Below are 24,612 nucleotides of genomic sequence, written 5' to 3'. Positions count from 1 at the left end.
AGATCATAATCACATTAGTTTCTTGTGCATCCTTTCAGCACCCTTTTTGCTTTTCAGGTACAGTGAAGTGCCGCGCTGGAAAGATTATGTTGAAGTTATTGTCTGCACTTTGACACCAAAAGAGGAAGTGAACATGGTGGGGCCACAGAAGGTTGAAGTCACTGTTGTAGAGAAGGAGCACACCCCATTTTACATCAGTGGCTCCTCAGTCCTCAGTGGCTTTGAATTTAAGGTGAGCCTTGGTTTCTTTCCACTACCTTTGCTCCTGCATGCTTCTCCATGGCTGTTGTTCATTGATGTAATGAGAATTTAATAGACCCGCTAAGAGCCAGTGATAGGCGTTCTGGTGCTCTGCAGCTGGTGTTCCATGGGAGCTAGTGGTGCAGAGGCATAATGCAAGATTGCCGATCTCAACTACTGGGTTTGGGTGCTTTAGTGGGAAACCTGCTTTGTAGTTTTAAATTCCTAGGTCCAGCTATGGCTTTTCTGCTTAAGAAATCTCTAGTAACAAGTTTTATTACTTGAGAACAAGTAATCAGCCACTCTAGGCAAACACTTCTCCAGAAGAAGGTCTTGCAGCCTCTACTTTTATTCTGTTTTCTGGCTGTTGGTCCTGATGGTCAGGATTTCTTTTAATATTTTACACCAAACTACCTTGCCACAGCTTAAATTCATTATTTCAGTGTCTGTGAAAAACAGTGGTCTTCCCTTTTCTTTTTCAAAGTTGGTTACAGGGCTCAGAGAGTTTGATACAGTGAGTTTAGCATTTCTTCTCTTCACTATCAACAGCTGCCTAAAATAACTTCTATCCATCCACCGTACGGCCCACAGGCTGGAGGAACAGAGATCTCTATCCAAGGACAAAACGTTCTGGTGGGAGGCACAAGGAAGGTGATGGTTAATGGTCGGGATTGTCCCTTGGTCTCAAGGGAAAGGTATGGCAAATAGTGACACTTAATTGTAACATGGGAATTACATTCATTGCCTTTGTTAAAGGATAGAGCTATGGTTTTCAAAATACATTTAGAAAGTTGATTAACACATTTTTGACCACCTTCCAGATATGTTGGGTTTTTCTCATTTTCTAGCACTGTAGCATTAATGTGAAGCTAATGGACTGACCACAGACGTTAGCTAGGCTGGTTTGAGGCAACCTTATAAGATGTTACCAGCTTCCTTATCTCTTTAATTCTTTTGGTATTATCTCCAGGAAAATGATACAGAGTATCTAAATTTAAATGGTCAGTGTTTGAGGTGTCAAAAATATCCTTCCCAAATCTTGGTGATGCAAGAGACAACTCTTTTCCTGTGTTCTTTTGTGTGTAAATCTGTGGTTGCCTGCCCCTACACCAGTCATCTTTTTCTTCTTCTTTGGCAATTGCTCGTAGTCATACTTTCCTAATGAGTCACAGTCTCTATTGCTTGTGTGAAAGCAAATGAACCGAGTAGAGCTTTGCAGGGCATGTGAGTTCATAGCCATCTGCCATCTCCCTTTGTCATGAATGGTTATGAAAACTCCCATAATCATGCTTACTCTAGGCAGAGGTATGTGAGGGAGAGGACAGCCACCACTCCTCTTATCAACCATCTTCTGCCTATACTGTATGGAAGGAAAGTTTTAGCTTAAACCTACTATTTTTTAAGGTTCCTCAAAATGAATGAGGATGACTTAGGATCTAGTTACAACTTCAATGGAAGATAGAAACATGGTTTCGCATCTCTTCTCTATCCCAAAGTGCATGGTGGTTTTGGTCAGGGCTGGTGCCAGGCCATGGCACAGTGCTAGCAATCCACTCCTCAGCACCCACCCCACCCCAACCAGGACAGGACCTTGCCTTACTTGCCATGGCTGTGGAGGCTGCCACATGCTTTCTCAGCCTTCATCTATCCCCTTGCTTCAGATGGATGAGGAACAGCACTTCAGAATGGCAACTAAGCTTGGTTCCCATCTATCCACCATCTTAAGTTACCCACAATGCAAAGCTCACACCCATATAGCCCTAGCCAGACTATGAACCTATGAAAGCAACACATTTGCTAGGTCTATGTAGTGGGACATGGCATTTTAGATCCCTTAGAATTGTGGGTGTCCACTGCAGATGGGGAGCCAAGCTGTTTAGCAGCAGCAGCACCCCCGCTCACCAAATGAAAAGCATCCAAGGTGAATGACAGCACAGCCAGGGCAGAGCAGTGAGGGGAACCCCCCCCCCAAGTCCTTGAACCCCTCAGCCAGTGCCTGACCTAGCTGGACCACGGACACCGGGTCTGGTTATGCTGCATCTCCTTAACTAAATTAGTCACACTCTCATCAGGCTGTGCCACATGAGTCTTGTCAGGACCTGCATCCCTGGTGACGCATTCTCACATCTCCCAGAGTGAGCAGGCGCAGATAATTGTGGGGGGGTCCACCTCTTTACACGGTGGCAGTTTGCAGGCATGGCCCAGCATCGTGACATGACATACAATGATGCAAATATGCAAAGGACTGCCTCCACCCTGACCTTGTGGAGGATAGGACTAAATGGTAGGTGGCTGAGCAGGGCCTTACCATGCTGTTTGTCTTCTTTTCCCCAGCCAGAAAGAGGAAGCCATTATTTGTACCACCCCTCCTGTGAACAACCTGGGCAACGCTTCTGTGACTGTAGTAATAGATGAACAGCCGTTTCTTTCTCCGAAGCCCTTCTGGTATCGAGAAGATCCCCAGATACACCATATCGCTCCCAACTGCAGCTATGAGTGAGTGGACACCCTTATTCAGCCTTCATGAACCTCCAGATGTTTTTGGAATATACCACACACACACACACACACACACACACACACACAGAGCTAGCACTGCCTGGGGCTGCTGGAAGTTGTATTCCAAAACATCTGGAGGGCCCTTGGTTGTCAAAGGCTGCCCTGATTCTTGGAAGAATGTCTTCTTTCCATCCTGTCTCATTGCATTCCCTGTTCTAGGCTTTCTGTGATGCACATCATGCTATTTGTAAAGCAAAGTTCCTGGTCCCAAGCCATCAAATATCTCATTTAACCAAATTAAGTGGAAGCTCCATAGCAACAGGGCTATTCAATGCAGATACCTGGAGGTAAATTGCATTGAGGTCAGTGGGACTTAATCCCAGCTAAGTGTATGTAGCATTGCGGCCTAAATCTCATCCTAAATAGGCCTTAGACTGGCTTACACAGACTTGGATGTTTATACCACCAGGAACTGAGAACTGGATGTACCATTACCGATTTCCTATGTTTACTGCTACACAACCAGGATATACCTGTAGGATCTCTTGATAAGGAAACTTTTTCACAGCCTTCTTATTTTTCTTCTTCTTCAGAGGTTCAAATATCTCCATCAGTGGCACCAATTTGGATTCAGTGTATTATGCAAAGGTGCAGTTTGAGTCTGCCGGAGTGCTTACTGAAGCTAAGGTGAGTATTGCAGGTGGAGGGAGAGAAAGGAAGGCTGCAATCCTAAGCACATTTTCTAGAGAGCAAGTCCCATTGGCCTGAGTAAACATGCTGCATATATAAGATACTCACCATATCAAAGTGACCCTTCTCCATATGCTTTTAACACTTTGAAACAAAAAGGACTTACAGTACTTCAGAGGAATTCTATGTTTAAGCATTAGAAATTCTTAGTGTCAGCATTTTAGATGTTTTCTGTGAAACAGATTCCCGCAAGTGTGGGACACCCAGTAAGAATACCTCCCTGTATGTCCTTGTATGTTCTCGGTCAACCCAATAAATCATTACAATTTGAAGGGGGGAAGGCAGTCTGTAGTGACGTTTTAGCTCACCAACAGGTAATGCAAAAACAATGTTTGTACGGGGAGGTGCCTCCCTGCTGCTAAATGAGTAAGAATATCCTTGAATAGTTCTTCCAGGATTACCTAAAGGCATTTTCTTTCGTTTGTGTGAAAAGATGAACTGAGGGGCACCTAGCTATGCATAGATTGTGTTTGTTTTATCCTCAGACATTAACATTTCCTTTATGGAATGTTCAACTTTTTTAGTCGTCCCCACACCCTTATATTTCAAGTACTCGGTTGCTGTTGTTTTTGACTTTATTTTCATTCTTCTTAACTATTTCTCCTTATGTTTTGCCTTAAATAAACCTGGTTTTGATTCTGCTCGTTGTAAAAGCTTTCCCCATCAAATCACATGAAAACTGCTGGAATTGTGAATAGTATGTTCAGCAATTAACATCCTTCAGAATTTTTATCCTGGATGATCGTATCATGTCTTGCTGTGGCAGATTAAAAAATCCTTTTTGTCAGGGATTGGAAAAAGAGACCAAAAACTGTAGGAAAGGGATAGAATACTGTGCAGGGTATAGAGGAGGAGGAGTTGTTGTTGTTGTCGTCTGTATTTATAGGCCACCTTTCAGGGTGGTACCAACACATTTAATAAAATGCCAGCACGAAGAGTAGATAAAAATTGGATTTTTAAAAAAATGTAAAATGTGGTTTAAAAAAAAATTCAGGACTGTTTATTTTTTTAAAAAAATAATTATTGATATTTCAAAAAATTTCAAAAATAAAGAATAAAACAAAAAATACAAAATACAGAAAAATAAAAACAATTAAAAAAAGACAAATCAATCTTTCCATATCTTATCTTTCATTTGCTTGTTTCCTTGACCTCCTCACACCTCCCTTTTTTGTGTTCTAGTTCAATTAGTTAATTCAGCAAATCCTTTCCATCTTTGTTTTTATCTTAATAATTTATCTTAATATATTGTAACTTTACATTCTCACCTGTTAACAATCCATTTTTACTTACTCCTTTGTAACATTGCTGCTAAAACCACATAACTTCATTCCAACATCCTTCTAACATTCCTTAATTTTACAATGTTTCTGTAGATAGTATTTAAATTTCTTCCAACCTTCTTCTACTGACTCTTCTCCCTGGTCTTGGATTCTGCCAGTCATTTCCGCCAGTTCCATGTAATCCATCACCTTCATCTGCCATTCTTCCCGGGTGGGTAGATCTTGTGTCTTCCAATAATTTGCAATAAGTATTCTTGCTGCTGCTGTAGCATACATAAAAAAAATCTATCTTTCTTTAACACCGATTGGCCGACCATGCCCAGGAGAAAAGCCTCTGGTTTCTTCAGAAAGGTATATTTAAATACCTTTTTCATTTCATTATAGATCATCTCCCAGAAAGCCTTAATCCTTGGGCACGTCCACCAAAGGTGAAAGAATGTACCCTCAGTCTCTTTACATTTCCAGCATTTATTATCAGGCAAATGATATATTTTTGCAAGCTTGACTGGTGTCATGTACCACCTGTATATCATTTTCATAATATTCTCCCTTAAGGCATTACATGCCGTAAACTTCATACCTGTGGTCCATAACTGTTCCCAGTCAGCCAACATAATGTTGTGTCCAATATCTTGTGCCCATTTAATCATAGCAGATTTCACCGTTTCATCCTGAGTATTCCATTTCAGCAGCAGGTTATACATCCTTGACAGAGTCTTAGTTTTGGGATCTAACAGTTCTGTTTCCAATTTTGATTTTTCCACCTGGAAGCCAATTTTCTTGTCCAAATTGTATGCCTCCATTATTTGATAATAATGAAGCCAATCTCGCACTTTGTTTTTTAGTTTTTGAAAGCTCTGCAATTTTAATTTATCTCCCTCTTGTTCCAAAATTTCCCAATATTTCGGTCAATTGGCCTCCATATTGAGCTTTTTCTGAGCCTTCGCTTCCATCGGAGACAAACACCTCAGGACTGTTTAAAGTAGATCGGGACTTCCGGGTTAGCGCCATCGGCAATGGCGGAATTCTTCTGACTCAGAGGAACCCGCTCCGTGAAAATTGGGTCTTGCCACCACGGCGAAGGCGGAGACCCCTTAAAAATCCTAGGCAGAGGAAGCCTGGGAACGTGGGATTCGGCTGACACCAGCAGGGAAACCCCTTTTTCGGGGATCCGAAGCGACGTGGGGTGAGCAGCGCGGTGTCTTGAATCGACCGCTATTTTTACGGAATGAAGCCGCACAGCCGTTGCCGGAGAGCGCTGACTTTTTCCTGTGGACAATTGGACTCTAAACAAGTACCCGTGAGTAGAACGGAAAATTGGATTAAGAAACACTTTAATTTGGCATTGAAGCGGGAAGGTCTAAACAGGAAGTCCGCCTTCCGCTTTTTGTATATAGACTGAAGCAAAAATTGTGCAAGCCAAAGTCTGGAAAGTTGTATATAAAGACCTAAATTTCCTTCATTTTTAACCATCAAAACCCCTCTTGGAAGCAGGGGAAAAGAGGGGGAATTTTGATTGTTTAAGCCTGCGGAGAGAGAGTAAAGAAAGATAAATTTCCACCGTCTCAAACCTGGGAACAGGGTGTGAGAGACAGAAACTTTTGGGGAAGCCCATCAACTGTGAATGGAATGTTCTTTGACAGATAGTTAAAGAAGAGAAACAAATTGATTCCAAAGTTACCTTTTGCATTTAAAAGAAACAAAAATTTGAAAAATGAAAGTAACTTTCTTTTGCTGGACTTGCCTTCAAAAGATGGATACAAATGGAAATTGTTCCCTCTAGAGGGAGCTTGTTAAATTGTTGCTGGAGTCGATCTGGGGATTTCACAGCTGTGGAGATTAGGATCGTGAGACCAGACTCTGACCTTGAACAAAAATGGATATAGAAGAAGTTTTGGTGCTTGCTTTTTGCAAGACAAACGCTTTTCTGGAGCAGATGCATGAGAAGATGAATCTGATGACTGTTGCAGTTCAAAATTTTGGACAAACAGTGAATACTTATATAGAAACCACTCAGGACCCAACCCAGGAACCTGTTTTGACAGGGCAAGTGCAAATGCAGAAGACAATGGAGGAGGTTGCTGTTGAACCTCAAGCAACACAAATGGATAGAACCGAGGCCCTGCAGGAGCATAAGCCGCTGTTTTTGAAGATTGAACCTGGAGTGGGCCGGGGGGGGGGTCTGGAGTTGTGGGGGTCCTTAATTTTGGAAGGATTTTGAAACATGCATTTAAATATTTTCTGGACTACCCGGTTGACTGTGGGGAATGGGACTGTGGGGAATGGGCTGATCTGTTGAGGGGAGATGGAGATATTTTTGGGTTGGAGTTTCCCCGAGACCTACTCCTCAATGAGAAAGGAAAGAAATTAAGAAAGAGACCAACAAAAGACAAGGCAAAGTGCTGGTATAAACAAGAAGAAGAACCGCAGAAGGGACATGGAAAAGACTTAAGAGCCTCGGACATAAGACTACCAGGTTGATGGACTAGATGGAATGGACAGTAAGGTCTGACATAACCCGAGACCAGGAAGAAGAGACGTTGGATGAAGATTGGAAGAAAGCTTTAAAAATTTATTTTGGGAATTAGGGTAAAATTTATTTTGGGAATTAGGAAAAATGGTGGAATGAAATTACTTGGCTTTAGAAAAATGATATTAGGAGTTATGTATAAATAAGTATTAAGTTCTAGGATTTAAGGTATTTTATCGTAAGGTAAGGTTAAAATAAATTAAGGTAAATTGAATGACAGAATATTGTGAAAGATGAAAAGGATTTGCTGAGTTAATTGATAGGTTAGACTGTTAAGATAAATTATCCAATAAAAATTGAGAAAGATGGAAAGAATTTGCTGAAACAAATAATTAAACTAGAATACAAAAAGGGAGGTGTGAGGAGGTCGATGAAACAAGTAAATGAAAGACAAAGAGATGGAATATTGGATGTGTGTTTTATTTTTTATTTTTTTATTGTTATTGCTGTATTTTTCTTTCTATTTTTTCTATTTATTTTTTATATATTGTAATGTATATGTTGTTAATTTTTTTGCTGTTTGTTTTCTTTTTCTCTTTTCTGTAATCTCTAAACTCTTAATAAATATCATTTTAAAAAAAGGACTGTTTAAAGTAAATCATTAAACAATGAAAATGCTAAGTTTCTCTTAAAGAATAAGTTGGTGAATATTAAATGATATAAATATATTAGCCCTAATCTCTAAACTGAATCAATGTCTTCTACTGAGTTAAAGGAATATTTTCTATGAAAATGAAGAACTTGTTCAATTATTTTTCAAATATGAATTCTTAAACTCTGCCTGATTTGCAGATTTTAGATGTTTACCATTGTTTAGGAAATATATGATGAAGTATCACCAAGAGACTTGATGATGATGATGATGATGATGATGATGATGATTATTATTATTATTATTATTATTATTTAAATGTGCCCTTTCCCTCTCACTGATTTAATCATGATTTAAATCCCATCAATTCAGCATGGTAAAATAACAGCGTCAAGGAAGCAACAAAATTGATCATTAATAGGTACAGAGCAGGCAAATTAAATACAGCTGCACAGAATGCATAATTAAACTCTGGAATTTATGTAATTTGTCTTTCATGGTAAGGCATATTCTTCAACCCCTGAATTTCACACTGTCCTTCCTATTTAGTTTACAGTAAGGTGTGCCCTTGAACAGAATCCAGTGTTCCAGCAGTAATCAGATAGATATAACTAAGTCAAATGAAGTTAAACTGTTCTCTTGATGTCTTCAGGATTGTAAGGGGGAAAGGTCTGCTACGAGCCTTGTGTGCCAGAGTCCTCGCTACCCATTGGAAAACAAGGCAGCGAGCATTCATGGGAACCTGAAGATCTTGATGGATGGAGCACTGAGGCACCAGACGTTTCGCATCCGCTACTACCCCAAGCCAGTGATTTACCCCTTTGAGCAGCAAGACCAATTGTACGCAATCAATCCAGGAGAGGATGAGATTGAGATCCATGTATGTAATTGTCAGTCGGGCAACAATATGTGTGAACAATATTGCTGTGCTCACCTGAGCAATGTGGCATCAGAAAAACCTAGGCTGCAACCCTAGGCAACACCCTCCCAACACCTGGGAATAGGGTTGTACTTCTGAGTAAACATGAATAGGACCACAGCCACAGAGGACATAGTAGCAGTGTCTGCAAGTGGGGTTTTCTGGGAATGTGTAATTCTCTGCACAAAGAAGCTGCTTCATTGTTGGCTGCTTTGAAGTTTCTCTGAAGTTGCAGTGTTCATATGTGTACACCACTTCCATAGGTTGAAATTAACTCGCAAGAGCCATTTAGCAGCGTATGAATTGGCACCAAGAAACCAAGTTGTATATAGCGAAGGGGGTCCCATTAAATAAAATGGCAATGGTGGTGCTGCTGTTTATAGTTCCCCATGTACTAGATGTGAGCGGGAGGGGATTGGGATGAGGGTAGGGATGCTAAAGTGTCATCAGAACAATTGCTTCTGGATAGGCAAAAGTGCTTGTGGATTCAGAGCAGGGTTACATGGGAGTCTGGGAAACATGGGGCAACAAAGCCAAGAGGCCCAATGAGGAAGATCTTTTCCCGAAATGGGTTAATGTATATGTCTTTATTTGTTTGTACAGCATAGAGGACTGGACGCTCTGGCAGGCTGCATGGCGATCTCTATGACAGTGGCTGGCAAAGAATGCCACCCCACTGTGCTGAAAAACGAGGTGACCTGCCGAATCCCCGGGGACCTGAACTCCCCTCTGCATCGTTTGCCAGCACAGGTGAAGCTTGCAACAGTTCTCCGCAACCAGCACTGATGCCATGACATGCTTCTCTCTCTGCCTCCTCTGGCCCATTCTCCTTTTTGCAGCTTGGCCTCCTCCCATCTTGTCCGTTCTGGCTGCTTTTTCCTCTGATACCGTTCAGTCACTCATTTGGTTTTCCCACTACTGGCTGCAGAGGAAATGGAACTGAACAAACGTGGGGCAGTAGCTCCATGCATTCTCATTCTGACAAGCTTTTGCCCCTTTACTTCTGCTTCTCTCTCCTTTTAAAACATATAGGCTATTTAATAACGCATGTTTGAGAAGTAGCGAAGGCAGCAGCTAAGCATGACATGGCTCCCAGGAAAACTGATCTGGGCCGCATCCTGTGGATGTGTCATCCCACGTCATCTATAACATCTGGCCTTTGTAGCAACTTGTGAGCTCAGAGCAGACTTAATTCTGACCTTTAAAGAAAGTCTTTAAAGAAATACCTGGCATATCCAAACCAAACAAGCCGCAGATACATTTTTACAGCAGAACATTGGGAAATTTCTGGCTCCCCTTGGCACTACTCCTTAGACTCATTTTTCATTAGGAAAGGGTTTTTCCGTGTCTGGAATTCACCAGGGACTCTTAATGGTTTAAATAAATTTTAAAAATCCATCTGTATATCTGCAAGTCTCTCAGGAGTGGGGGTGAGAAAGAGGTGGATAATCAGTTCTACTGCCTTGGAGTTCCTGCACTGAACAACACATGGTGAAAAAATTGGTTCTGGTGCCCATGCTTGCATCACTGCCCACATTCTAGATGGCACTGATTTTCAAGGGCACACCCAGTATGACTCTAAATACTTTCCCTGGGTCATTCTCTGCTGGTGTGTGTGTGTGGGCACTCTCTGTTCTCAGAGGCATTGCTACAGGCCAACTATGGAATGCATGTGTGTTCTCTCTCTCTTTTTGTCTGGCCATTCCAGAGTTTAGAATTTCTTGTGTGTGTGTTTTAAAGTTTATTTGTGTACAGAGCATGCCAAATCCTGCCTAAAGAAGGAGTTGGCTACTTGTCTTAACTACTGAAGAGGGGGCGGGTGTGTGTGTCTGTCACTTCTATAGATTCTGTGAGAGAAATTACACTGTATATGTGACTCTCTGATTGCTTCCTGCCCCTCTTGGGTTCCTTCAGGTTGAGAGAAGGACAAAGGGGAGGAGATGTTTATCCTTTTCCTTACTAGCTGTTTTTCATCCTCAGTGTATCACTCCCTGACACACACCCTTGCTGCTTTTCTCCTCAAGGGAATAAAAGACACAGCTCTGTACCATGTGTCCTGCTACCCTCCCTCCAGGACATTTCATGGTTCTCCTCCTCCTCCTACAAGAGCATCACAACCTTAGCAGAGATGCCTTCTTTGCACTTGAGTCTAGACTTAAGGAATCCTGTGCAAAGATGAAGCCCTGCACTGCCCCCTTCCCATGATCTCTTTTCTTCCTGCCCTGTGATTCCTCCTACCGCTATCATCATCCCCCTCCTGGGCAGGAAACAGACCAAACAGACGGACTCCAACAGCCCCCATCCAAAATGCCACCACGGCACACATGGAGTCTCACCAACTATGCCCTTCCATGGAATCCAAACCTTGACTGACCACGAGCTTTGGGACTAATAGTGCAATGTACACAACAGCCCTCCAGGCTTCTAAACAACCTTGGATATTTGAGTTGCTCCCTTTCTCTCCAGCTGGCAATCTGTTATACAAGTTTACTAATGTGTGATAGTTCAGTACGCTAAAGCTTTGCTACCTCCTGGCTCCTTCCTGCCCATTGAACGCCATTGCTCTGGCATGGCTGATAGTCTGCTTCCATCATGTCCTTTCCTCCTTTTAGATTTGTGTGAATGGAAACTGCACAGACCTTGGCTTTGTGGTTGTGAAATCCTCCTTATCTCCTGTTGCTGTTACATTGGGGACCGTTGTAGCCATCCTATTCCTCTGCTTCTTGGCATTTTTCGTGATCAAATTCATGCAGCGGAAGAAGAAGAAGAAGAAGTCAGGTAAACTGCAAGCTTCTCACAAAGCTTTCTGATCAGAGCAGAGCTTTCAATAAAGGTATTCATTCAACTGCATTTCTCCAATGTTTTAATCATTGTGCTGGTTTGCATCTATCTGTGAGGTCTCCAGTCAGAGCATTGGCATATATCAAATCTGGCTTGGTAACTGGACTGGCAAGATGGGCAGGGTTAGGCATGGCAGGGAGAGGCTGGGCGTATAAACTAGGAAAGAGAACTGAGTGTTCCTTTTTGTTTCTGCAGGAACTGAAAACTTGGAAAGACTCTCAAGCCTCAACAGGGGCATGACGAGCATCCCTCTCCTTCCCTCTAACCCTAATTACACAGATACTGCTGGTAAGGATGCATAAAGAGACACTTAACAGCTCCTAGTGCTTTGGAGCAGCTGGGATAGGGTCATATAAGTGGTCTGGTCTAGTGATTTCCTATTGTGGGATTGCCTTGGCTTGGCCAGCAGGCTTAGTCGTATGGTATATTTGGCTTTGCACTAGCAATCATGTCCCAAGTTGATACCAGGATTCCCATCACCATCTCCACAGTTCACTCTAAATGGTCCTATAAACAAAAAGCACTGTTCTCAAACACCTATCCCTTTCCATGCCCCAGTTCCTTTGGTCGTTTTGTTTGGGAGGAACATGTGGCATTCTACTGACATGTGGGGACACTGTCTTGCCCGGAATCCAGTAGTGACCCCGTGGCAGGAGATGCAAAATGAACAATTATTACCATTTCTCTAGCACCTATCTAACGCCAGTCTTCTCCCCTCCATTCTCTTGATGGCACTGCTCTAGCAGAGCCCCGTACTTCTAGAGTGAGTCTTGGAAGCGCCTCTTACACAGGAAGCAGTGACGGTTCTGCCATGCCCTTCATGCGGGTACCTTCTTACTCCATTAAAAATTTTCGGCCGCAACTGTTAGAAGAGGTGAAGGACGTTCTAATCCCAGAAGAGCAGCTGGTTATGCAACAGGACCAGATCATTGGCAAAGGTAAGTGCTGTTGTGGTTGCCTGTATCAATCACCCATGGTGTGCAAAGCTTTGTTGCAATTTCTTCAAACTGTGTTTGAAGAGTACCCTTACCTACCCACCCACCCACACCGCCATGCTAGATGCGTTTTTAGGTGCTTTTCTCTGTTAGGCATTTCTAGTTACCATCTTGAAAGCACAGACTTTAGGGTTACCTAGGGTAGCACCCCATGAAGTTGTCCTACTAGCAGAATGATTTCTGCCTTTGCAACAGGACTTCCTCTCCCTCTGCTTTCTCCACAACCCCTATCAGTTCTCCTAACCCTCTGGAGAATATATGGGGGGGTTGTACTGGCAGAGGGAGTCCCATTGCGCAGGCAGAAGTCCTTGCACTAACTGGACAACTTTGTTGGATGCAACCCACTGGATTCTTGTTCAGGCTTAAGTGTTTCAAACTAAAAGCCATAACACACACACACACCCATGTTAGCCTGGTAAATGTGGCAAGTCGTCACAGTGTTTTCTGTTCCATTCTGTGCCTCCAGCACAGAAACAGCCTATGCAGCACTCTCATGTTATGCTGCACTCAGGTGTGCAGCCTTCTAACTGCAAGAGGCTGATGCAAAAACTCAAGGAATGGATCGGGCTGAGAGTACCTGGTTTGCATGCTGGGCTGTGTGTCTAGTAGATCTTTTTGTTCTTTTTCCTGTCCAGGTCATTTTGGGAGTGTTTATCATGGAACGTACATAGATTCGGACCATAAACATATACACTGTGCTGTTAAATCTCTGAACCGTGAGTAATCCCTCCTTCCTCTCACAGCAATGGCAACTGCACTTAACTGTCCTGCAAAAGGAAGCCAAGGGATGAGGGGCCTGTTCCCTCTCCGTCCTCACCAGCTGCTCACCTGGTCATGCCCCATTGTTGTTGTTATTTAAACTTGAAGGACATGCTCTATGTCCCTCTTCCAGCATTGGAGTGGACAGTTTCTATGAGTGTTCTGCTTGCTTAACAAATAAAAGTGAATGGGCTCTTCCACCCCCTCCGCTCCCTTGAGAAAAGGGGCATCATGCTACTTCAACTGGACTATAACTAGCATAGATTCCGTTCTGTAGGGGAAGAATTGGCAATTCAATCATCGAAGGAAGGCCCTCGGATAATTCCTTCCTTAAATGGCACTGTAATCTGGATTCTAGGGAGACTTGCCCTACTTTGCACTCTCCTTCGGCTTGCTCAGTGACATGGTACAAGGAGACACCATTAGCTTAAGTGCCATTTTCTGCGGCAAAGTCTTGATGTCCCTTTGCAATGTCATTCCACTCAAGAGTAGGTGGATATAGCTGTGAAGAGAGGTTGGGGATGGGAGGACATGCTGTTAAAGCTTCCCCAAGGAAGCTCTTTGACACACTTCAGGAAACAGTCCTGGACTGGGTTGGGGGGAGAGGGAGGGATGCTTTTGTAACCAACTTCTGCTGTTTGTTCATCATCTCCAATGAGACATACCAAAGGCTTCCAGTTCAGCCAATCGCCTTCAAGGCCTTCTGAGTGTAGTCTCAGAAGAATCCTCCTTATCAACAGCATCCCTTGGGAAGCAGAGGGACCCACGTGCCACATTGACCTAGCCCTGCGCAGTTCTTACTCCAGCTAGGCATCCCTCCCTTATTACCTGCAGTGTTGTAGGTTTAACCTGCTGCCATGTCCTGTCCCAAGTCCAAACAAGCTACTTGTGCCATCCATAACGGATCTTGTGTTGCTTTCGTGCGCACCTCCTGCACTCCAGTGACCCATTTCCCAAGAGTTTTGCAGTTCCTTGTGTGGATGTGCTGCTCCGGTGCCTTTTCACAGCCTGCTTCCTTTTCTCCCCCAGGAATCACGGACTTGGAGGAGGTGGAAGAGTTCTTGAAAGAGGGGATTCTGATGAAGAGCTTTCACCACCCCCACGTCCTCTCTCTCATTGGGATTGCCCTCCCTCGGGAGGGGCTTCCCCGGGTGGTACTGCCATACATGAAGCATGGAGACCTGCGGCACTTTATCCGTTCGGAGGAGAGGGTGTGTACTGCTTCCCACTTTGGGTTTACGCCAGCAAGTCAGCCCTTGGAGGGCTTGCTCTGGGAGATGAGCATCTCAATGCCAATATGCTGACTTCCTGATCCTGAAGCTACCGTTGGATTGAGGGTGGTTCATACCCACCTAGTGAAGTGGAGCATTTAAGGAAAGGGGGTACTGAGACAGTGCTGTCTCAGACCCTTCCTTCCTCTCCCTTTCAACTCTGGTCAGCTTTTGCTTTGCCCTTGTGAACCCCCTACATCCCTGTTGCAGGGTGTCTTCCTGTTTAATCACTGCAGTCTTTGCACATTCCCCCAGTTAGGTGTTCACCACCAAGGAATGAACAATGAGTCAACTGAGGGTTTGGGTCCCCCCCCCTCCCCCAGGTGCGGCAGGGAGAGAAATCCATCCTGCAGCACAGCAGAATTTGTTAGCTCAAGCATTCTCGTCAGGTTTCTGCCAGAGCCTTCTGTGTGTATGAACCACCTTATTTTTGCAGTAGCTTCTGCTCTTGCAGCCAGGACCTCAGCATCCAAGGAGCAGAGGTTGTGTGTTTCTTTGCTTTTTGCTGACTCGGAGCCTTCTTAAGCAGTAGGAACGTGAGCTGGTGGCTGATGTACCTGCTGCTGCTGCCAGAGACGCAGAGCACAATCGTGTCTCCCTCCCACCCTGGCCAGTGCAGAACTAGCTACTCTCTGCTGAGAGCTGCAGCAACACCATCTTCCCTTTCACTTTGGGGATTAAAACAGAGCCTGGGGTTGTAAGCAAGCTTCAGTTTCCCCACCACCTCTGTAGCCACTGTCATCTTCATCATTACTGCTTGCAACGATCAAATAAGTGGTACAATTACCATTATTGTGTGTGGCCACCTAAGGGTGTAGCATTTCTACATAGGAAATAGCATTAAAACTTCGTGTACACTGTCAGGTGTGTGACCTCTCAACACGTGTATTTTTACTATGTGTATACATGGGATCATTTCCCAGCAGGTTTCGTCTTATTTCTACATAGAAACATTTTATCTACGTACACAATATGTGCCATGTAGCCTCATTTACAAAGCAAGATTGGACATGCACCGCACATCCCCATGACAGATTTAAGACAGGGAAGCAGAAGCCTTTCAGACCGTTGTCATCTTGCCTAAGACTGGAGTTTGAGCAGTGACCTCTGGCAGCACCTGCTGTGTCTGTCTTAAAGAGTTTGAAAACAGGCCCTACAGCAATGTCATCTTGTATCCAATGATTACATACAGAGAATTGAATCTTTATGGGGATCTAAGCCAAGCCTTTGCTTCCTTCCAGCGACTTGTCAGTAGCAAGGCCTTGGGGGATGGGGGGGGTAAAGCTTTTCTCGCAAAAGCGCTTTTCAAACGATTGCAGCGCATCATCCACAGACCTCACCTCGAACAGACTGCTGTTTGAGGTGCAGGACACTTTTAGAGCGGTTGTACGTTCGAAAAAGGGACGCTTGCTGAGGCTGCTCATTTGCTGCCATTGTAAACACAGCACAGAATATTGTTGCATGTGTACCTTGTGTGCTTATTGGACGCAAGGGGAAATGTCATAGCAATGAGCAACAAAACTCCTTGGGAATGGCAGTGACTCAGTGGTGCAGCGCATACTTTACATGCATAAGGTCCCAGGTCCACTTCAACTTGGCACCTCCCAGTAGGGGTAGGAATGTCCCCTTCCTGAAATCCTACAGAGGTGCAGCAAGTAAGTGTTGACAGTAATGAGTGAGATGAACCAATAGTCCGACTCGGCTTCCTATGTTCCTTTCCCTTTCTCAGCCCTGTTTCATTAGCTAGCTGACCAAATACAATCATGGCCAGCTTTAAACCTTTTACAGCGGTATGATTTTTTTGCAAGATTAACTTTCTTCTCCTCCAACCCTAAAATAACATGTGGCTTTAAAGAGAGAGAGAGAGAGAGAGAGAGAGAGAGGAATAGTACCATTACCTTTACTTTACCTCTTATGTTCAGATACTCTATCCCACTATTTTTGCTGAAATGTTGCTCATGGGACAAGGGCAATTAAAAAAAAAAGTGGTTGGGACACACTTTGAATGAGATAGGGGAGAGGCAATGAGAGCCTCTGCCCACTAGGGGGCCACAAAGGCATGCTCATACATAACACATTATTATAAAGTCTTAAGCAGGGAAGCTGCACATAAGACTGTATTCATGCGTCGACATCAATTCCACGTATGGCTTGCACCCTGCGCAGGCCTTGTCAAGTAATGTGCAAGTGTCTGTGGCACGTGCGCTCCCAAATGAGAATAACTTTCTACCGGCAGAAAATTCCTACAGCCGAGTGTCTGTCGGCTCATGTGCTCATCCCACAGGACAGTGCGCATGCAGGGCGCACTCCATTTCCCACCCAGAAGTGATATCCAAGTAGCAAATTTCCCCCATGTGAAGTAGCCCTGAAATTAGCTTCAGCTGTGCTGGCTTGAGGGAGTTACAAGCAAGCAGTTCAGACCTCGAGAGGGGCATAAACTCTAGAGCCAGATGGAAAACTCATTTTAAGTTTCCTCTCCCTCCCCGCTCTTCCCCAGAACCCGACTGTGAAGGATTTAATAGGCTTTGGGCTGCAAGTGGCTCAAGGGATGGAATATTTGGCCCAGAAGAAGTTTGTGCACAGAGACCTTGCTGCTAGGAACTGTATGTAAGTATTGAAATGAGTGGGTAGAACATAGTGGTTGGAGTGCTGGACTAGGACCTGGGAGACCAGGGTTCAATCCTCACTTGGCCATGAAACTGACTGGTGGTCCTGGGCCAGTCACTCTCTCTCCCTCATCCCTAAGCTACCTCTCAGGGTTGTTGGGAGGATAAAATGGAACGGAGGAGAACTCCGTATGCCACCTTGAGCTTGAAGGAATATAAATGTAATAAATAACAAATACCTGGCTGGGCCTTCAGGCTTCCTGGGTGAGTCTGTCGGGCATCTTCCCCTGTCAGCTGATTTATTCCCTGTGTTTTGACAGAAATAGGCCCTCCCTGGTGTCAGTATAGCTATTTCCTACCTACAGCTGCTTTACCTTTGCACCTACTATTTTTGTGAAAGCCCTGTATTAGCAGGTAGAACAAGCCCCACAAGCTTCTCTCACTGTGTGACACTTCACTTTGGTTGGGAGGAGCACCCATTCAGTATGGTGGTTGCTCATTACATGCAGGGCTAAGCTGTTCTCTCTTGCCCTTCTAAAAGCTGTTTGGGAAACCGCTAAGCGCTCATAGGTCTTGAAAAGGGCTGCAAGCGCTGATTTCTCAGGCCTGGGCTGAAATGTCAAAAAGTCCAGAAGTGGGACTTGAGTCGCTTAATGGTGCCTCTGTGACCGAGGGACTTTAATTCATTTGGCTGCAGTGTGTGCTCTAAACCTTCCCCTCTCCTCTCTGTGCTTTGCAGGCTAGATGAGACCTTCACAGTAAAAGTGGCAGACTTTGGGCTGGCCAGAGACGTCTTTGACAAGGAATATTACAGCATCCGGCGACACCGCAGAGCAAAGCTGCCGGTTAAGTGGATGGCCCTTGAGAGCCTGCAGACCCAAAAATTTACCACCAAGTCTGATGTAGTAAGTGCAAGCAAAGGCAGTGGGTGCTGTTTAGACATGGGAACCAGGGTCATCTTCTTTGGCGATCACTCATAGCCTAGTAAGATTGTCTTCCATGAACAGGGTCTTAGCAGTGAGTCCGTAAGTGACTGTGGAGGACAATTCTGGATCTACGCATCCTTTCACAGTGGGGACATAGGTTTTCGGGTGGAAGTTGATCATGATGAGGGTTTGCCAAGCGTTCCTTCCTCTTAGCACGTTTCTCCCTTGCGTCCTGAGTTTGAGTGTCTTCAAAGCCCATGACGCCTTTGGTAAAGGTTGCTCTCCAATTGGAGCGATCGCAGGCCAGTGTTTCCCAATTGTCGGTGTTTATACTACATTTTTAAAGATTTGCCTTGAGACAGTCTTTAAACCTCTTTTGTTGACCACCAGCATTACACTTTCCATTTTTAAGTTCGGAACAGAGTAGTTGCTTTGGAAGACGATAATCAGGCATCCAAACAACATGACCAGTCCAATGAAGTTGATGTTGACAGTGTTTCCTGTCCTAGCTGCATAATTGCTGCAACAAGAATGGGGAACAGTTTTTTCATCCCAAGGGCCACCATCCCTCATGGTAAACTTACCAAGGGCTGCATGGCAGCAGTGGGTGGGGCCAGTACAGAAAGTAGATTGGCCATCCACATAAACGGCCACTCATAGAATCAGAATTATAGCGTTGGATGGGACCGCAAGGGTCATCTAGTCCAACCCCCTCTGGCGCACTCATATACATCCACACACCTGCACATTCATACCTAGCTATATACAAGCACACACGTTCATTCACACTTACTGTCTCTCTGACACAGAGATACTTCCAAACTCTCGCTAATCACTGAGTGACATAACCCATAAGACTCTCTGGATGATGTGTGCGTATTGTTAGCTCATGTCAGAAAACAGGCTTCTTGGCTGTCCAAGCTAGCCAGGGCAGGCCTCTCTTCAATGTCTTTGTGCCCCTGTGCATGAAAGGCTGCATCTTGACACTGTAGAAACACATGGTGTTTGGTAGATGGGGGATGCTGAGGAACCAGGCGAACCTCTCCTGGGTGCCCTCCTAGGCTGTTTGCGCCCCTTCTGGGGGTCACAGATCTGCACTGCCACCTGTGCGTTCTGCTATATGTGTTCTCCATCTGTGCATTCTGCTCTTCTGCCCAGTGGTCCTTTGGGGTCCTCATGTGGGAGCTGATGACGCGAGGGGCTTCTCCGTACCCTGAAGTGGACCCATATGATATGACTCGTTATTTGTTGCGAGGAAGAAGGTTGCCGCAGCCAGAATACTGCCCAGATTCTCTGTGAGTATATATGAACTTGGGGCAGGGCTGTTGAAAACCTCTGCCTTAGGGAAGGACGGGTTAACAAGACCCTTGAAGTATGTGGAGAGATAGGAAGGCTGAGATGGCATCCAGCTGGTCTCCACCAGGCTACATGGAGGCACAGGCAGTCATATTTGGGGGAAGTGTTCTAGAATTCTATGCAGAACTATGCAGATTGAAAAATGTGTACCCCAATAAACTGGAGTGCGTGCTACACCTAGAGTATATTCCCCTAGCAGAGGGGAAGGTAAAAAGAAGCTATAAATGAGATGGTATGGGGGCAAAGGTTAGGCTTACTGGAAGAGAGACTACTCCTTTCTTTTGATTGGCACCAGCCTTTTAAAATTCATTTTTTCTGTACATCCCTTACTGCTAGCCTTGCACGGCATTCTCAGTGAACAATGAGGTTCAGAGACCTGATACTGTTCAGATGACCCAGATTCCCAATGTGTTGAGATTTGCTAGAGACAAACATCCGGCGAACTTTTTGGAAGTTCCTCTTAAAACAGGCCATGTGGTGACTGCAACACAATATAGCACTGCGATGAAACTTACCAAGTCCATCAGACTTTGGGATGCTTGTGAAGCCCAGAAAGCCTGTTCTATCAAGTCAGATTCAATACTGCCTAGAGCTGCCATGAATATCCAGATTGATAGACCCTCTGAGGGCCTCCATCCCTTCCTTGCAGTCCCACCCCAGCCGTGCATATCATAAGTACACAGCCTATTTGCCAAATGTTCCAGAGCCCCAATTTTCTATACAAATCCCAGTGAACATGAGCCAACAAGCAGGGTCCTTGCCTGTGGGCCAGGGGTTGCTGGAGAATGAGGAATGCGAATGCATGGCAGTTTGTTATCTTGGAACGTGCCCAGGAGATGGTGTACGGCTATGCAGTACCACAAGTCTACACTGTCCTCAGGCTTTGAAGCTAGAGGTCTTGGCCTTACATTCCCCCTGCTGTAATGTGTGTTTAATCTGACAGGTACACCGTAATGCTGAATTGCTGGGCCCCAAGTCCTGAGGAGCGACCAACTTTCTCTGCAGTAATCCAGGAAGTGCAGCATATTTTAGCCTGTCTAAAGGGGGAGCATTATATCAACCTGAATGTCACTTATGTCAACCTTGATCAAGACCAGCCTTTCCCCCCTTTGACCAGCTGTGAGGATGATCTGGACTCCAGTGGGCTGAGTGAGGAAGAGGCTGCTACTGTGCACTGACTGATGCGAGGCAATTCTCAGGTAGCACACCTGAGTTGAGCCTAACACTATGCAAGCACTGCCAGCCTTTCACTTCTCTGAGGAAGCTTCCTGACCCATCCTCCATTTGAGCCTTGGCTTGCCGCAGCTTGGATTCCCCAGTTGTCCTGTAGCTTCCCTTCAAGCATCTCCCACCTATGTGGGTTCAAGAAAACCATGGCTGGAGACCTTCTGCGATATGATCCCCTTGCTAAAGGGCTCAGGAAAAGGCAGAAATAAGCTCATCCCTTCCATAAGAGGTGGGGGCAGGTCCCCTTACCTCTCTTAGAATAGTGAAACATCCAGAATATGTGGGACCTTGGATGCTGGCCTGTTTTGGAAAGGGCTATAAAGTAATTTAATGTCTCAGCCTGTGGCTGAATCTGTATATAAAGGAATAAATTGAGTGTTGTTTACTGTTTGTTTCAAGGACTGTTTTCCAAGCGGGCCTTTCCGTCTCATGTGATGCATATACACATGTGCTGTCAGAGGGTCTGTATTGCTAAGATGGCATCCATTATGCAGTGGAGCTGCAGGCAGAATTGGGAAGCAGGCCGAGTGACCCAAAATGCCCTCTTTTCAACATTGATCAAGGCTGGCCCCCTGGCCCTCCCAGCTTGCTTAGCATCACATTTTATTGCTCCAACAGCGAGTCCTTTGTCTTTGACAGCTCTAAGTGGCTGCACTTCCCATGAATTCTTCACCCCAAGGTCCTTTACTGAGTCAGCCCACAGAGCTACCTGTTGTCTGACTTGGGAAGCTAGGAGTGGGGGAGTAATCTGATTCCGATTCCAAAGCGGACTCCCCTGATTCAGTCTGGGCAGACCATGACTGATCCACTGAACGCCTGGACACAGTCCTCTTACCCTTACTCTCTGGGTAATCCATCTTCTTTTCCATTCAGAGGTGCTCAAGTGAAAGATACACAAAGAATCACACTCATCAGATAATTGTGTGTGATCTGTGTCTTGTGAATGTGCATATCTCTTGTGGTATGGCAGGGGGTGTCTCCACACCCAATTCTGGTCATGCAGGCCCCACAGTGTTAGCCAAAGGATGGAGTCTGCAACTTTACTCTAAAGTAAGATCCGCTGTGTTCAAGGAGCCTGGGCTTATGCACATTTAGCTCAGGACATCTTATTCAACTTTCCCTCTGAACTGGGTTCAAGTCCCATCTCTGCCACAGACCCATTAGGTTGGCCTTGAGCATGTCTCTTGGCCTCAGGCCCTCTATTTATAAAAATGGGAATAGCAGCATTCTACTTCCCAGGATTGTTTTGATGGCACACACAATAAAAGGTTGCTTATGAAACCAGTTATTGTGGTGCTAGCAAAGGGATATCATTTAAAAAGGAAGTATAAAGCAAATTTTATGGTTAAGCTAGGGCTGTGGAAAGAGATCTGGGTTCAAATTCAGCCACAAAATTTCACTGGGTAATCCTTGCTCTCAGCCTAACCTACCTCACAGGGATGTTGTGAGGGTAGGCTACAGAGCAGGAACCATGGAAAATGCCTTAAACTCGGAAGAAAGACTGGATATAAATGTGGTAAATTGTAGAGATGGCTATTGCTAGGGATGGAGGAGGAGTCCATTTAAAATGAATTCATTCAGGGAATTTGGCAGGTGTGGCCCAGTTGAGCTTTGCCAACTTTGCAACACCTCTTGCACCGAGTGTCTGTTTATATAGGAGTGCATTGGTTTTTAAAAAAATCTAATCATATGCAAAATTATCCACAAAATACACCTCATGTAGTCCTATATATCTGCAGCATTATTTTTATATGTAAGTATTTTTATACAGCTATGCATTATTATATGTGTCAGTTTATGCGCTGGCTACGTTAGGAGACCTGGCATATATATGCATATACTGTGCATTTAATATTAATGTGAGAATAGTTTGTATTTTTAGCTGAGCAGGTTAAAAAATAGTAACTAATTAGAAAAAAAACCCTCCATGTGGATAAGTTTGACATTTTCAGAAAATTCAATCCCTAGCTCTCATAGTTCTGACTGTTCCAGCATTTTTTAACAACTCAGGAGTAGAGAACTGTTTTCAGCTGGAGGGCCACATTACAGAGACCACAAGCCAGAAGTGGGCGGGGCCAGAAGCAATAATAGGTGGAGCAACAAATGTACATTTTACCTTTGCAAAGTGGGCTAGTTTCTTGCAGACACACACACACCCTTCTCTTTCCTCCATCCAGGCAAGGAAAAGGCATTGTGGGTTCAAGAACACCTTCTAGCTAGGCAAAACCAACTAAAAAATGGGTGTAAAGCAGGGTTAGTGAGGGCCATGGCCTAGGGCAGAGCTTCCCAAACTATTCATGTTGGTGACACACTTTTTAGACACAACATCATCCCGTGACACAGTCGTTCAGTTTTACAGTACAATGGTCCCTCAGGTTAAGAACTTAATTTGTTCTGGAAGTCCGTACTTAGCCTGAAACTGTTCTTAACCTGAGGTACCACTTTAGCTAATGGGGCCTCCCACTGCTGCCGCGCCGCCGCCGCGCAATTTATGTTCTCACCCTGAAGCAAAGTTCTTAACCTGAGGTACTATTTCTGGGTTAGTGGAGTCTGTAACCTCAAGCGTCTATAACCCGAGGTACCACTGTATTAGCAAATCAGCGGTTAAACTAACCCCTTATAAGGGTGTTCTTGTGACACGCCTAAACACTGCAGCCGACACACTTAACGCGTCGCAACACACAGTTTGGAAAGCTCTGACCTATGGAGAAGGTGTGGTCTGGGGTCAAGCCCAAGGGCCGGATAGGCTTGGAGAGCTACATTTGCCCCCCACCCCCAGGTCTGAAGTCCCTCCTGTTATAACTTATCAGTGGGCACAGCCAACACAGTGAGATGGAACCGCCATGTACAAGAGCGGAATGTTGCCAAATGTCCAGTGTAGAAGAGAGCAGATGAGCAGCAGGGGAAGAGTATTGCCTCTGTGCTATGCTTGTGGGTCTCCCACTTCTGCATCTGGCTGACCGCTGGTGGAACAGATGGATGCTTGCTCTGCTTCCGGCAAAGTAATTCTTATGTTCTTAACTGCAGTTTCTTCTTATACACTGTGAAACCATCTCGTCTGTCACTGTTTTTAACATTTTATTAAATGTTTTAATAAACGAGTCTAAAAATATAGCAAACACTTCTCATTTCCTGTTACATCCCATGTCAACCAAGCATCTTTCTTTCTGATAAGCAGGACGGGCATCCATCCAAGTGTTGCAATCCGGAGTGTCGATGTGGAGGATGCCAGCCCACCACTAAGACCTTTCCCAGGACACTCTATTCCATTTTTCTGCACCCCTGGTTTCACCCCAACGGATACCCTGCATTCTGCAGCCAGTGAGCATGTTCAGTATTAATTGGACTGTTTTGCCCACTTTCTGCTTCCCCCCACTATCTTTTAAGGATTCCCCTCTAAAAATCTGCTTGGAAACAGATTTAGTCCTGTCCCTTCTGAGAGCTGGCATGGACCAAACTTCAATGGGTCCATCAATCCCTTTGTGAGATGAAGGCTCAGCTGTGAGAACATGCATTTAAGACCTCCCTCCGACCACCTAACGGAGATGTATTGTGATTATTAAGAGAATTAACCAGAGGTGTCCAGAAGGGCAAAACCACTTGAAGGTACATCAAGGACTGCCTGGACCAAAAATAGCTTCATTCATTCTCAAGGCCTTGATCGGACCAGGTTAGCCTTGGATTCCCGCAGCTGCACAGGAGCATACAGACTCATTGTTCTTTGTCATTTAGCAGAGCACAAAAGCTTTTCACCTCGTTTCTGAAAGAGAAATGAGACCCTTGGCTCAGGTACAAAAGTAAGTGGTGTATTTTTCAGA

General features: G+C 44.7%; 1 protein-coding gene across 2 annotated transcripts in view; it reads left to right on the top strand.

Annotated features, from left to right (window-relative positions):
- The window catches only part of MST1R (macrophage stimulating 1 receptor), a 57,727-nt gene extending 36,548 nt beyond the window's left edge, over positions 1–21,179 (top strand). Inside the window, exons 7-21 of one of the 2 annotated variants that reach the window (XM_053377389.1) lie at positions 58–232; positions 790–935; positions 2,575–2,736; positions 3,333–3,426; positions 8,547–8,774; positions 9,417–9,563; positions 11,426–11,591; positions 11,850–11,942; positions 12,398–12,592; positions 13,285–13,365; positions 14,438–14,619; positions 17,177–17,286; positions 18,025–18,190; positions 19,370–19,506; positions 20,511–21,179. In XM_053377389.1, coding sequence (XP_053233364.1) covers positions 58–232; positions 790–935; positions 2,575–2,736; positions 3,333–3,426; positions 8,547–8,774; positions 9,417–9,563; positions 11,426–11,591; positions 11,850–11,942; positions 12,398–12,592; positions 13,285–13,365; positions 14,438–14,619; positions 17,177–17,286; positions 18,025–18,190; positions 19,370–19,506; positions 20,511–20,745 — 2,317 coding nt within the window. In that variant the 3' untranslated portion in view covers positions 20,746–21,179. The remainder of the gene's footprint in view (positions 1–57; positions 233–789; positions 936–2,574; positions 2,737–3,332; positions 3,427–8,546; positions 8,775–9,416; positions 9,564–11,425; positions 11,592–11,849; positions 11,943–12,397; positions 12,593–13,284; positions 13,366–14,437; positions 14,620–17,176; positions 17,287–18,024; positions 18,191–19,369; positions 19,507–20,510) is intronic. The other variant, XM_053377390.1, reaches the window with a different exon arrangement.
- Positions 21,180–24,612: the final 3,433 nt, after the last annotated feature.

This window comes from Podarcis raffonei, chromosome 2 (assembly GCF_027172205.1).
Source record: "Podarcis raffonei isolate rPodRaf1 chromosome 2, rPodRaf1.pri, whole genome shotgun sequence".
NCBI classification, from domain to species: domain Eukaryota; kingdom Metazoa; phylum Chordata; class Lepidosauria; order Squamata; family Lacertidae; genus Podarcis; species Podarcis raffonei.
This window is presented reverse-complemented; position numbering and strand designations above follow the sequence as displayed.